Raw genomic sequence first — 12,980 nt, 5'->3', positions numbered from 1 at the left:
GTTATTATGGTCATGGAAACAAAATGAAAAGCATGTGGCTGACCTTTCCCAGCTCAGGTCTGTCTTCCCAAAGGAAGTGTGTAAAATACCAACCACCTGGTTTATCCTGTATTTCCTTTCCCTTGGAGGTTTATCTCATCATTCCCAGGAGTGTAGGAAATCCTGTTTCAGCGCAGCCTCTTCTCGTCCACTGGACCTGTGCTGGAATCACAGAACAGAATATTCCCAGCTGGAAGGGACCCATCTGGATCATCAAGTCCAGTTGAGGGAGGGAAGTATTGGGTTTGGGGCTCTTGGGATGTGGCCCTTTGCAAATGATAGAGAAACAGTGATGAACCCCATGCTGGGGGACATAAAGCAGGTAGCAGAGAGGAGAGGTGGGAGAAATGTTCCCTGACAGTTCTGGAGTTTAAGCAGGCATCAGAGTTCTGTAATATGGATGTCCTCATGTTTGTGTTTCGGTTTGGGTTTTTTGTGCCCTGTATTCTGTACTGCTCTTCCAGAGCAGGGCAGTATCTTCAACTGGAGAATAACAAAACAGTTGTCATTAGTTCATCTTCTAAAACCAGGCCTGCATCTTTCATGTGCTTTGGGCTGACAGTTCAGATGCAGCAGTTCGTGGACCGAAAGAATGAGGATGTCGGAATCAAGAAGAAAGGATTTACTCCTTGGTGTTCAGTTGTCTGCAGTTATGAACAATTCCAGTGCCTGACCAGTGCACAAAGCCAGTCCATCCTCCTGGGATCCACATTCTGTTCTGCTGTAGCTAGATGTCAGATTCAAAAAGCTGGAGTCTTTGTTCTTTTTGGCAAAACACTGGACTTTCCATCCAGCATCTTGTATTTCTGCTGGGTGACAAAATGACAGAAAATTCTTTCTGCAGGATCTTGTATGAAGTTCCATCTTCTCCTTCTCTGCAAATGATCTTGGTTCAGACTCAATGTATGGACGCAGGAAGATGCAGGGGAGCAGGGAAGAGCTGGCACTGTGTGTCCAGTGCTTGTCCTGCTGTTGTCTCCTGTTGGAACTCAAAATGTCCCTCAGACATTTTTGGAGGTTCCAGGCCCTGGTCAAAAGCATTTAAGACCCTAGCAGGCAGCTGAAAACAGCTGTAATTTTAAGTTTAAGCCATAGAATGATTTACCAACTTTACAAGAAGAACAAAAAGTCCCAAAAGTTTAAATATTATAATAAAAACAGTTACAAAGTAGAAGAAAGGATTTTTTAGTATTATACAACAAAGTTTTAACACCTATACAGGAGGGTTTTTACTTTATACATAAGAGTCAAAAGTTTTAAAATACAGAAATTTTTAGCTAGTCCTGTCCTTCCTCTTCTTCCTTACCTCCACGTTTTTAGTAATGTTAACACTTACAAATTAGTTTAAAATAAAAAAACACCATTTAATATAAATAATAAGTATTAAAGAAAAACTATAAACATTTTTTACATAATATACCATATAAAAAATAACAACAACCAAAAGCATGGAAAAAAAAAATCAAAAAAACAAAAGAAGTGTCAAAAGTGTGTATACCTCTACCAAAACTACTAACCAAACCACAATAACAAAAAAAAAAAAATCTTTTAAATAACTTATGAACTATCTATCTTAAAACCAAACAACAAAAAACTACTAAGTTTTTCTTTAAAAACACAAATTAAAAAAAAAAAAAACTTTTCCACCACATAAAACCCCTAAACCAAGCCTAAATTCCATCAGTCTCCTTAAAAAGAGAGCCTCAGATCAGATCCCAAGCACTTCCAGGATGTGCTTGACACACATTCAAACATTTTGCTGCCTGCTCAGAATGCCAATTTTCTCTCTTCTCTCTCTGAAGCTTGCAGTCCTGAAATGGAGCACCTTCCCTACAACCAGCATGGAACACACCTGTAGCTCCAGTCACCTTTCTCCTCGGGAACCAGGGTGTGGCCATGGCATTTGTGTGCTGCAGTCTCACTGCCTTGCCAGATTTTAGGCCCTGGAGGCTCTTTCCGCATTCCCTAAACAGATGGAAAAGCAAAAACTAATGTATTTTGATGATGATTAAACACAGCTTTCTGATACTATGTAAATAATTTTGATTCTTAGTCTATGAGTTCCTATCCATCTGAAAGCAGGTGCATTTAAAAACAGGTCTTCTGTGTGGTAGCTACATAAAAAAATTAAAACCAGTGTGTTCTGCCTTATGTAGCTTGTTTTTTTTTTTTTTTTTTTCCCACAAGTTCTTCAAACCAGCTAACAAAAGTAGTTTAGTTCTATTCAGTCAGGTTCAGTGTGATTTTTAAAATCCTGTTGCAGGCTGCATGGTATCAAGAAATACTTTATTAGACAGGAGTGCTCTTTGGAACTTCAGTCATTGGAATGTTCTTCTCAGTCCTAGCTTTTAACAGCTTGTTTCTATGAAATGTAAACTTCTACAACAGGGATTTAGCAAGCTTAATTTGTTCAGCATATGAAACATAGGTACCAGCTCAGTCAATAAACAACTCTTTTTCACTGTAATTTTTTCCACCTTCTTGAATCTTACTGCATTTTAGTCATTAATTCCAGGTAATTCTTTTTTTTAAACAAACAAACAAATAGCAGGCAAAACTGCATTTCCTATGGGGCACATTTAGAATGTATCCATATTATCAGAGTTGTAGGAGTGTGTCAATTTCTACAGAAGAAAAGATCCAGCTTTTGCCTCAAGATCACATGGATTTACTTGAATGATGCAGAGTAAATTTTCTTTCTGAATCACTCAAAAAAAAAAATTAAATGCTGTCTTGTGAAGCTAGATTAGCCCAGAGTGAGACACCAGGCTGCAGTTCACAGGACAGCCATAATACATGGGAATCACCAGGGTGTGTTTCACAGCTGGAGCAGGGAGAGGCTCACATCTTTATCGTTCCTTCTTCCTTCCTCTCTTCCTCTTCTTTTTCCTTTGTCATGCACCGTGACGGTATTTCTTTGTCCATCTGTTCTGGTTTGAAAACAAAACCAGTGAGACACTCCAAGTCAGAAATACAATTTATTAGGAAAAGTGAAAAAGAAAACAAAATGCATGCAATAATACAAAAGAAAAACCACTGACAGACCCTTTTAGGTTAGGGTGTTGGTAGCAGTCCAAATTGGAATGGATGCAGTCCTCCTGGAAATCCAGCGGAAAAGCTGAGTCTGGTGTCCCAAAAACCCAGATTATATCAGGTAGGAATGCTTGGCTCCTCCCTCTGGACCCAGCATCTCACACTGGGATGCTGTAACTTTTATCAGCCATGCAGTGACATTCAACAGCCCATTATCAGTAGATGTTTCCCCGGGGGGAGAACTGGTTATGAAAGAGATAAGGAAAACTGCCCACTTAACAGAAGACAACTGCCATGGAATACATCTGGGACACCATCTCACTGTCCTTTTGCCTGTACCTGTCTGCATCTGCTGCTCAGTCCTTCTCCCTCGATGTATTCTTCTCTTCATAACCCTCTGTCCTGCTGCCCATCCCTCACTTTCTCCATTCCTCTGCTGCACCTTCCCCCCACACCCACCTGCTGTGGTGATTTTCTCTCTCTGTCCTTGCTTCCCTCTTTGTATCCTTCTGTCCTTCCCGTGTGTTTACCTCTCTTTTTATTTGTCCTTCTCTTGTTCCTTTTTATTCCCTGTTGCTCCCTGTGCCATTGTTTCTCACTGGATCCTTCTGTCCCTATTCCTATTTAATTCTTCTCTGTCGTGCTGCCCATCCCAGTTGTTTTTATTTCATCTCCATCCCGCACCCTGCCCCCAAGCCATGGGACAGCCACCAGCCTATGACAGTGACCCCACGCTTCAAGGTCCCTTCCAACCCAGGCCATTCCAGGATCCATGGAAAAACTGCCATATCACCATGTGAATGAGCAAAGTTTATAAATATAGGAAAGTTTGATAACACTTGAGTTTTGTTGATGTATCTATTAATGATTGTTAGATCATGTGGGGAGATAACAGGACAGATAGGAAAAATGGAGTTTGTCCCCACACTTATTTTTATTTCTTTATTTATGCTCATGTACATGTTTATCATGTTTATATAGATATGTGTATTATTTTACATATGTTTATGGATGAGGCACACAATCTTTATGAATCTGCCAGGCTCTGGGGAGATTTAATTCCTCAATGGCACAGAGAGCAGGACAGAGCAACAGGGAATAAAAAGGAACATGAGAAGGACAAATAAAAAGAGTGGTAAACACACAGGAAGGACAGAAGGATACAAAGAGGGAAGCAAGGACAAAGAGAGAAATGATTATTCCAATGCATATCACAGTAGGCATTGGTGTAGTATGGGGTGTTACTGAGTATTACCTAAATGGGTGCTTTAAGTGAGAGGGCCTTATTCTAGGAAATAAAACTGTTTGTCTGTCCCACATAAGTTACAAATGTCTTCAGTGTTGTGGTGTTGTCCTTTGGTTTGATAAGAGTGAGTTTTCTTGTGCTACTGACTTAAATAAAACAACTGCAAAATACTGGCAAAATTTAGCTCCACTTTACAGTGTTTTAGAATTGTCATTTTTTCATATGGTCTCATTCTCTCGGAGCAAAGTTCATAACAATTACAGTAGATGTTTTACAGTGTTGAATGCTTTTTTCTTCATTCCTGTCAACAGTTACTTCTCCTGTACCATCCCTTGTGATGGTTTATGTGGGCTGGTTTGGCTTTTTTAAAGAAAATATTTATGGCCATTTTTGTCCACAGTGTTTCTGCCTTTTACTAACATTTTCCAATTAATTAAACCTTAAGTTTATTCTTTTATATTATACATATGTATTTTTTTCTATGTATAATAATCTTTGTTATCTGATAATTGTATTTCATGTTAAATCCCTCCTCATAATTTTCATATGTTTTTCACCTTCAGTCCATGACCTTTCGGTGCCTTATTTTTATTTATTTTGATAAGTTATTTGCCTCATTTCTTTTCATATCAATACAATCTTACTAAACCTGTCCAGAACCTACCGTATTACTGTGCTTGTGAAATTCTTCTGTGGGTAATAATGGACTCATTTTGTCAGTGAAACCTTGTTCCCATAGGAAGCATTACAAAGGCAGAAGCTCAGCCCCAAAGGCAGAGGCGCTTCCCATGGCCCAGCTCCTGCTGCTGCACCTTTGGGTGCTGCTGAGGAGCACCAGCAGATGGGGCCGGAACGCTGCAGAGCGAGACTTGGGAGCAGGAATGTAATTTTTCATTTGTGAAGGGTAAAAGCACAGTGGTGCCAAAAATCCCTGCTAGTTCACTCCAGGCTCTGCAGGCTGGTTGAGGACTCTGGGCACTGGGCACTGGTTTCCCCTAGCACTGACCTACCCCACAGATGCACTCTGAAGCTGGAAACCATCAATAAGCAAAGTTCACAAAAAGCCAGACTCAGGGGGCAGGACTGTGGGCAGGGGGAGAGGCCCAGGCTGTTCATTCCCAGCCTCTCCTTCCCCTGCCATGGTGGGGACAGAGTGGAATCACACCTGCCTGTGCCTCTCCTGCTTCCTGAGGCTGTGGCTCTGTCAGAAATGGCTGTGCCCACCCTTGGCCCTGCCCTGAGGGTGCCTTCAGCAGCACAGGAAGGGCTCCAAGGCCTCCAGTAGCCACTCCTGTACTGCCTTCAGAGCTGTACTTGGAAATGTGCAACATTAGCAAACCATTTAAAATGGGGCGTTAAAAAAGCTTTGCAGTGGTTAGGTGAACTCAAAGAAAAAAGCCTGCACTTTCTGATGTACCCCTTACCTGTCCTTTCCTCTTGCCAAAGCTGCTGGATGCTGGATTGGAGGTGTATCCGTATTCCCCAGGAGAAGCTGAAGATGGCACACAGGAAGCAGTACAGATCACCCTGAGGCTCAATAATGTGATTTATTTTCAAGCGCCTGTGGTAGCCCGATGGGATCCTGCAGGTATGAACTTAGGACATAAATTTCTTTTAAATTTCAATAGTGGAATTTATACTTGAATTGGACTATTGTTACAATCCAGCTGTAAAGATAAGGGCCAACTTGGAATCCAAAAATAGTTTGGGAACTTGAATGTTAATTGATTCGGGGATTTAAAGGGTTTTTTTATTATTACTTTTTTTGGTTTTGTTTACTTCAGCATTACTAGCAGAAGCCTTCCATGTACATCTTTCCAGCCTCTTTGTGCAGGCCAGCAGTTGAGAACTGATGGCATCAGAAAGATAGCCTATGAAGCAGAAGAAAAGAGCATCACCTTTAGCATGGGTGCCTTTTATACAGTAGCCCTCCTCCAGGATGCTCACCTGAACCTGCCCTATCAGGCCTGGGAATTGCACCCTGCTGGTGTGGATGAAGGACTCTTCACAGTTACTGCAGTCTTTGCAACCATTCAGATACAAATTAAGGTACTGTCAATAATATTTTAATCATACATTTGCAGTTAAAAAACCCCATTTTTATTACAGTGTCCCTGATTAAGAGTTTGGGATGCTTCCACAAGAGCAATTAGAATCTCTCTTCCTTTCCAAGCACTGCACTGGTTGTTTAATTTCAGTTATTTACTATGAGACAGCACCTGTGCATTTGCTCTGCAAAGTTTCAGTCAGAGTTTTGCTGCTGGTTTTGCCTTGCTGCATTCAAGCCTGTTCCACCTGTTAGAGCTGAAAAGGGTTCCTCTCTCCTCCCAGCTCTACCAAGAGAAATACAGGGATTTCTAGCAGTCTGTTACTAATGCTCCTTGTTTCTTCTCCAAGTTCAAAGCTACTTGTGATTATCCATCTCTTCATTAGTGCATACATCAGTGCACCAGTGTCATTTCTGATTCCTAACAAAGCTGGCTTTCTTAGGATCTGTAAATGAAAGGTCACAGCCCAGAGTAGCAGATGATGTGGGGAATACCCAGCATAGCAAAAATATCAATATCTGAAGCCTAAACCAGAAAGGAGCTTCCATGACCAGTAAGTTGCTTTCACTGGTTTGTACAACAGGATAATCAGTGTATGTTGTCTTCAGTAGTGGTGGAAGAGGAGGAGGTGCTTTCCCACATCGCAGGAAAATGGATGAGTCCTTTTGCCCTCAGAGCAGCTTTGAAAAGAGCTGGAGTGAACATTTTCCCAGCAGGGTACTCTCCCAAGTATGTCCCTGTGCCCGGAGCGAGTCGTGTTCAAGGTTTGTGCAGCCCCACCAAAGGCCCAGAGCAGAGCAGCACTGACCCTTCCCCAGTCAGACAGGAACAATTCACTCACCCGGCTGGCTTCAGCCCCTGCCCCAGCTCAGTGTCACAGACTGCCCCAGGAGCTCTCGGGGGACACAGGTCACAGCCACCAAGACGCTTGCTGAGGAGAATGGAGCTGGTGAGGCACCGAGGGAGGCTTTAGCCAGAGCTGGGGTGACAGAGCTTCATGCTCTTCAGAGGCCCCTTGAGAATCGGCACTGTGCTCTGCCAGCTTTCTGAAGAACAGCTGGGACTGCCGGCCTGCCTGCAGGGTTTCTTTTGCTCCCTGCTGCAAAGGAGGGAATAAGCAACCTCAGTGCTGGTTTGTCTCCACCTGTGAGCTAAAACACATGGTTAAAACTTCTCCCAGCCAGAAAAACACTCCCAGGGGTGGCTGGAGAAAGGTGACACACCCCACTGCTGAAGGCTGCAGTGGCTTTCTCCCTCTCAGGTTAAATGCATGTGACACACAAAAATTAGAATTTGTACTCTGACCATGGCACAGGCTTCACCTCACCGTGCATTTCTTCCTACAACAGGCAAGGGAACATCTCACAGCGGGTTCTGCCAAAGACAATGACTGGTCGCTTTTCATGTTCGACGGTGAGAAGGTACAAAACCTCAAGCTCACTGAGACCAGTGAAGCTTTTTCAGAAGAGCTGGAAGAAGAGTCTGAATTTCACTCCACACTCTACCATATGCTCAAGGCTTCTGCCAGCAGTGAAGCCATGGATAAAGTGGAAAGAGCTGGCTTCCTGTTTGTTGATTCTGTGTATCAGCTGCTCCTTGCTACCAGAGTTTTAGCATACTCTTAGATACTGCATGCTTTCTTTTACAACTTTATTATCAAAAGCTTTCAGTAAAGTTACATTTCAAGTCTTAAATCCTTTTCTATTCAAAACATTGAAACAGGTTCTGAAATGCAAACATTTTTTCTTTGTTCAAGCAAAATAAATTCTTATTCAATTGTGGCTAGACCACCTAGACACGTTTATTGTTAGCTACGTTCAAAATTGCTGTTCTGTTGTAAACCTCTACAGAACTGAGACCCTTTAAGCTACTTTTAAAGATGACTTTTGTCAGAAAGGGAAAAAAAATATATTTTTTTATTTCAAGTCATGCTTTAAAGGAAAAAACCTCATCTCCCCCCCGCCCCCCCCCCAAAAAAAATACCCAGAATCCAACAAAACAAATCCAGACGTGTAACCTTAAATAATGCTTCAGCTCCTGGCAGCAGAGCCGGGGTTATACCGGGGGAGGGCCGTTGTGTTGCAGTCGTGTGTAGGGCCACAGCAGCTGCTGCAGCGACCTCCACGAGTCCCCAGTGCCCACGGGGGCTGCATCTGCTGGCCTCTGCAGGGACAGCCCCGTCAAGAAGCTGGTGAGAGCAGCCAGCAGGACCAGGATGGACACAGACACCCAGAGGGTTTTGTTAGCGTTGCAGAAGGAAGCCTTCAAGTGGGATGCCCACGCTGACATGGAATTGCACCTGGGCAGGAAAGCACAGAGCCCTTCAGTATCTCCCCAAAAAGTGCAACTCTTCCCACCCTACCCCAAAAGGCCTTAAAGCCAACTAGATCCCACAAACATGGAAAGCGACAGGTTGTTACTCTTTTGGGAGCTTTGCAGGGGGAGCTTCTGTTCTGTGCTTAAAATACAGTCAAGGAAGCAAATTCTTGATAAGCTCACCCATCCAGCCATGCTTCCTGTACTTCACACTGCTTCTGAAGAGGATTCACAACTGCTGCCTTGCAAGAGCAGCAAGAAATCTTGCTCACAGAAGGCACTGGAAGTCCTGGCCTTTTGTTTGAACCCTCTTCCCATGTACACTTCCCAAACATGGCTTTAACTTGTGAAAGAGACTTACATTGACTCCAGGGTCCATTTGGGTGGGTATTTTCCTTTTTCAGAGACACTTTCCTTCCTAGTTGGTTGTTCCTGTACTTCAGCAGGTGATTCCAGCTGCTCACTCCTGTAAACAAGAATCAACAGCTCCAAAGCTTTGCCAAATTCACAACAGCTTGGCTTTATAGCCCTGACCCAGTTGGTGAATTAAAAGCTCATTAAAAACTAAACCAGTGCACCTGGGAGGAGGCTGCTGCTGAACTTACTTGTTTTCAAAAGGCTCCTCTTCATACTCTGCCCAGGAATAGGTGCTGAGGAACCTCTGCAGCGAAGGACGCTTCTCGTTCTGCTTCACCCCTAGCCTGCCCCTGCCATGTGTTAAACAAATTTGTCTGATTTTACACAGCAGATAGAGAGCAGAAAATCAGAAATTTAGTAGCAGCCTACTCATTTGGCTGACCTCAGACAAATAACTTACAAATTTAATTGCTTGAAGATAGGATCGTTTAAAAAAAAAGCCAAACAAAACTACACATCCATGCACTGTAGATATTTAGATTTCACATTTTAGTTCTAAGCAAGAAAGTTGAGGGATTTTTTTTAAAGCTCTCAATGCTCAATAAATAAAAAAGGTGAGCTCATAAGGCTCATTTACCTATTATAGCACATAAAACTAGTCTGAAAAGTATAGCCTAAACATTATTATACACCAAGATGCTCCATAAACTGCTTACTACAGGCACAGTTAGAGTTGAAAAATATTTCCCCCATTCAAAGACAAGCTCAGGTGACCTTACCAACTGCTTGATCTCCTGCTGAATCTGTCACTCCGTTCGTCCCCATCGGGTTCGTGGAACTGGGCCTGGAGGAGAAACTTGCCACATTTACTGCACTGGCACATTCTGATGCTTCATCCCTGCCAGATTTGGGGAGGTGAAGCACCTCAGCATCCCTCCAGCAGTCCCTACTTACCAGTGGTACCCCAATCCCTGCATTCCCAGCACTCCTGGGCACTGCTGCAATGCTAACTCTCCGCAGGGCTGACGAGGGCTATACAAATAAGAGGCATTACTGGCTCTTAGCAAGGCACAACTGGGCTACCCACTGAGCACACAAAATACCATCTGTTTTGTGCAAGCTATATTAAAAAAAAAGAGATGCTGACACTTAGCGTGAAGTGACACACAAAGAATCCAAATTCAAGTGCAGATCAAGTCAGATCTTTCAAGCAGCATCTTTCCACAGTAAGTGATTTCTGCCCACCTGAGTGAGGCTGGCTGCACAGCTTCCAGCAAAACACCAACATTGAAGGTAACTAAATTCCCCTAATCGCTCACAGGAATTCCTACATTCAGTTTGAGCTGCTCCCATATTTTTGTGCTAAATCCTCCTTTAATTCTAAGAGAATCACAAATTAACAATATTTCTTAACCAGTGAATGAGAGCCCAACCATTTCACCTTCATCTTCTAAGGGGGACCTCTGAGAAGGTTGGTAGGGTGCCTGAAAAGTAGATTCTTATGTTTGATGACACCAGCCCATATTTGTGACAGAAAAGCACTAAGTCAAGCATGCAGCGCAGCACCAGCACATAAAGCAAAGAAAAATACACACATGCTTAAATTTTGAAGTTTCATGTAAGGACCATTACCTTAAAATTAAAAGGACCTGGTAGCTTCTTATTAATGGATTCATCTGTGAAGAGATCAAACATCAGGGCATTACAAGAGAAACTTGCTGCTTACAAGGAGTGCAGCGAGTTTAATTTGCAGCTTAAGGTCTGACTTTCTGCAGTGTTTATTTAAGCAAAGCACACTCATAAAGCAGAAACGAGGTCTCAAGGAAAAGCTTCCTATTTCATTAAGTAAGTTGGTAATATTCACACATTACCCATCCTCTCTAAGCATCAACTTCTGTCACCATCATAAAATATATTCTATTATTGAGGTAGTGTCCTGTTACAGAACTGTCTTTCACAGTCAGGACTGTAATTCCAAAGGCTCCTGGCAAGGATTTTATGATGTGGAAGACTTCCTTTTTGGTGTTTAAAAACACATGCTATTTTTCAGAAGAATTTAATACTTCTCTGACAAAGGTACAAGTGCACAGCACTGGCTGCAAACCTGGCTGCTTAGAAGGGAAAATAGAGGCCCCCTGCACTTAAGGGGTTTGTAATTCCTATTAGAAAAGGGGAGGGTGCAGCCATAGAGAGCAGCCAAAGCTCAGCTAATTAGAAATAGCTACTGTGAACAAGCACCCAAACCTACTGCTCACAAGGAATAAGATTACCACCAGCACACTCCATGCACTTTGCTGCAAGCCAGGACATTCCTGTGTACTTGCAGTGGTCCCACACACACCCCCCGAGATCCACGACAGATTAAGCACAAATTTAACTTCAGAAAGCTGAATAGTGTTAATATTAATATGAATAGTGTTAGTTATTAATATTAATAATATTAATAGTGTTAATAGTTGGCTATTTTCTCCCCCCGCTTTTTAGAAGGGGGGATAAAACAACCATATAATTCTATCACCTAAGATGTGGAGGGATTATACAACTATTCTGCAGCTATAAGGGTTTGTCTAGCAGGTGCTAGCAAGGAGAAAGAGGCTTTTTCTGGTTACCTCTATCTCCAAGGGAGCTGAAGGACCTCTCGTTCTGGAGCAGGACCTGCTTGAGCTCCTCGAGCTCGGCGTGTTCTTTGGCGTACATGCGCTTCAGGTTCTCCACGTGCTGGATCATCACCTCCACAGCTTTGCTCACTCGGCTCTCCTGAGGGAACAGGGAAAGCAGCAGCTCTCAGGAGCTGCCTCATCTTTGGAGATTTCCCCCTCAAGCATCTGCTCTCCTCTGCTAATCTCACTTTTATCCTCCCTTTCAAAGCTTCACTACAGCCCCTGTCCTGGCACATGCTACACAGGTTTCATTTCTCTGTTGTAAACTAAATAAATCAGTCTTCAGCTTTCCAAGCACTTGCAACTCATCATCTCCTCTGATCTACAGTCTCAGCTGCCACCATGCATTTGCTGGTATTGCCAAGTCATATTTTTGTGCTGTTCTGGGGTGTTATACACAACTACACCTAACATTTGAGCAGGGCTTTGTGACTTTCCATAGATTTAGCTGATTAGCTGCCCTTTCCATAAGGCACAGAACCACCTTTGCAGCATCAAGGCCATTGTTACCACACTGCTTGGTATTTTGTACATCTCACTGCTGAAAAGTCTTTATTATGTTTTTTTTCCCACCAGTACCTAATTTCTGCTGTGGGTTTTTGTGCAATAGTAGTGAAGCATAGCTGCTCTCAGTGCCTGGGATTCCTTATGAGGACACAGATTGAGAAGAGAAGGCCAGGACTAAGCTGTCCTGACCAGTTACACACACCAGATTCCCAAATCCAATCCTGGAACCATAAGCCCAGAAAGCAGATGTGGCTATCCCTTTGCAACTAAAAGTTTTTAGGTTTGTACCAAGTACTTTTAGATGGAAAGTGTTACCTGATTAATAGCTCCCAACATCTCTGCTCTGCTGGCAACTCGAGCTGCGTATTGGCTAAGGAACTGCAGGCTTTTCTGCAGCTTCTTAATGATCTCCTGTGCCTGGTTATCTTCTTCACACAAAGGAACTAATGCCTAAGAGCACACATTGGTAAGAAAATTGGTGTGAATTACTAACAGAGAATGAAGGGTTGAGCTGATGACACTGAGGAGCTGCGTTCAGGCCCACATCAACATCCTTAATCAGTGTGACTTGGATAGAGAGCTCCAGTGGGCAGAGACTGGAGCATAAAAGCAGTTGAAGCAGAGATCAGATGTTTGTGCAACAGAAAAATTCTCCACTGCCTGAGCACGCAATGCATTTGGATCAAGGTTATCCCTTGTAATTCTCTTTTATTTCAACTGCATTGCTCCAGAACTTCATTCATATTTGCTCATCATGTATCCCATGCACACATC

The 12,980-nt window shown here is 42.9% G+C and overlaps 1 protein-coding gene across 4 annotated transcripts in view; it reads right to left on the bottom strand.

Annotated features, from left to right (window-relative positions):
• Positions 1 to 7,999: 7,999 nt before the first annotated feature.
• The window catches only part of IRAG2 (inositol 1,4,5-triphosphate receptor associated 2), a 36,352-nt gene continuing 31,371 nt past the window's right edge, over positions 8,000 to 12,980 (bottom strand). For 2 of the 4 annotated variants that reach the window (XM_072923729.1, XM_072923728.1), the window contains exons 13-20: positions 12,522 to 12,656; positions 11,649 to 11,796; positions 10,672 to 10,715; positions 9,994 to 10,071; positions 9,819 to 9,883; positions 9,288 to 9,389; positions 9,044 to 9,148; positions 8,000 to 8,665 (exon numbers count right to left, since the gene is read on the bottom strand). In XM_072923729.1, coding sequence (XP_072779830.1) covers positions 8,422 to 8,665; positions 9,044 to 9,148; positions 9,288 to 9,389; positions 9,819 to 9,883; positions 9,994 to 10,071; positions 10,672 to 10,715; positions 11,649 to 11,796; positions 12,522 to 12,656 — 921 coding nt within the window. In that variant the 3' untranslated portion in view covers positions 8,000 to 8,421. The remainder of the gene's footprint in view (positions 8,666 to 9,043; positions 9,149 to 9,287; positions 9,390 to 9,818; positions 9,884 to 9,993; positions 10,072 to 10,671; positions 10,716 to 11,648; positions 11,797 to 12,521; positions 12,657 to 12,980) is intronic. The other 2 variants (XM_032746442.3, XM_072923727.1) reach the window with 2 other exon arrangements.

This window comes from Taeniopygia guttata, chromosome 1A (genome assembly GCF_048771995.1).
Source record: "Taeniopygia guttata chromosome 1A, bTaeGut7.mat, whole genome shotgun sequence".
NCBI lineage: Eukaryota > Metazoa > Chordata > Aves > Passeriformes > Estrildidae > Taeniopygia > Taeniopygia guttata.
Note: the sequence above shows the minus strand (reverse complement) of the source record. Positions and strands in the feature narration are given on the sequence as shown.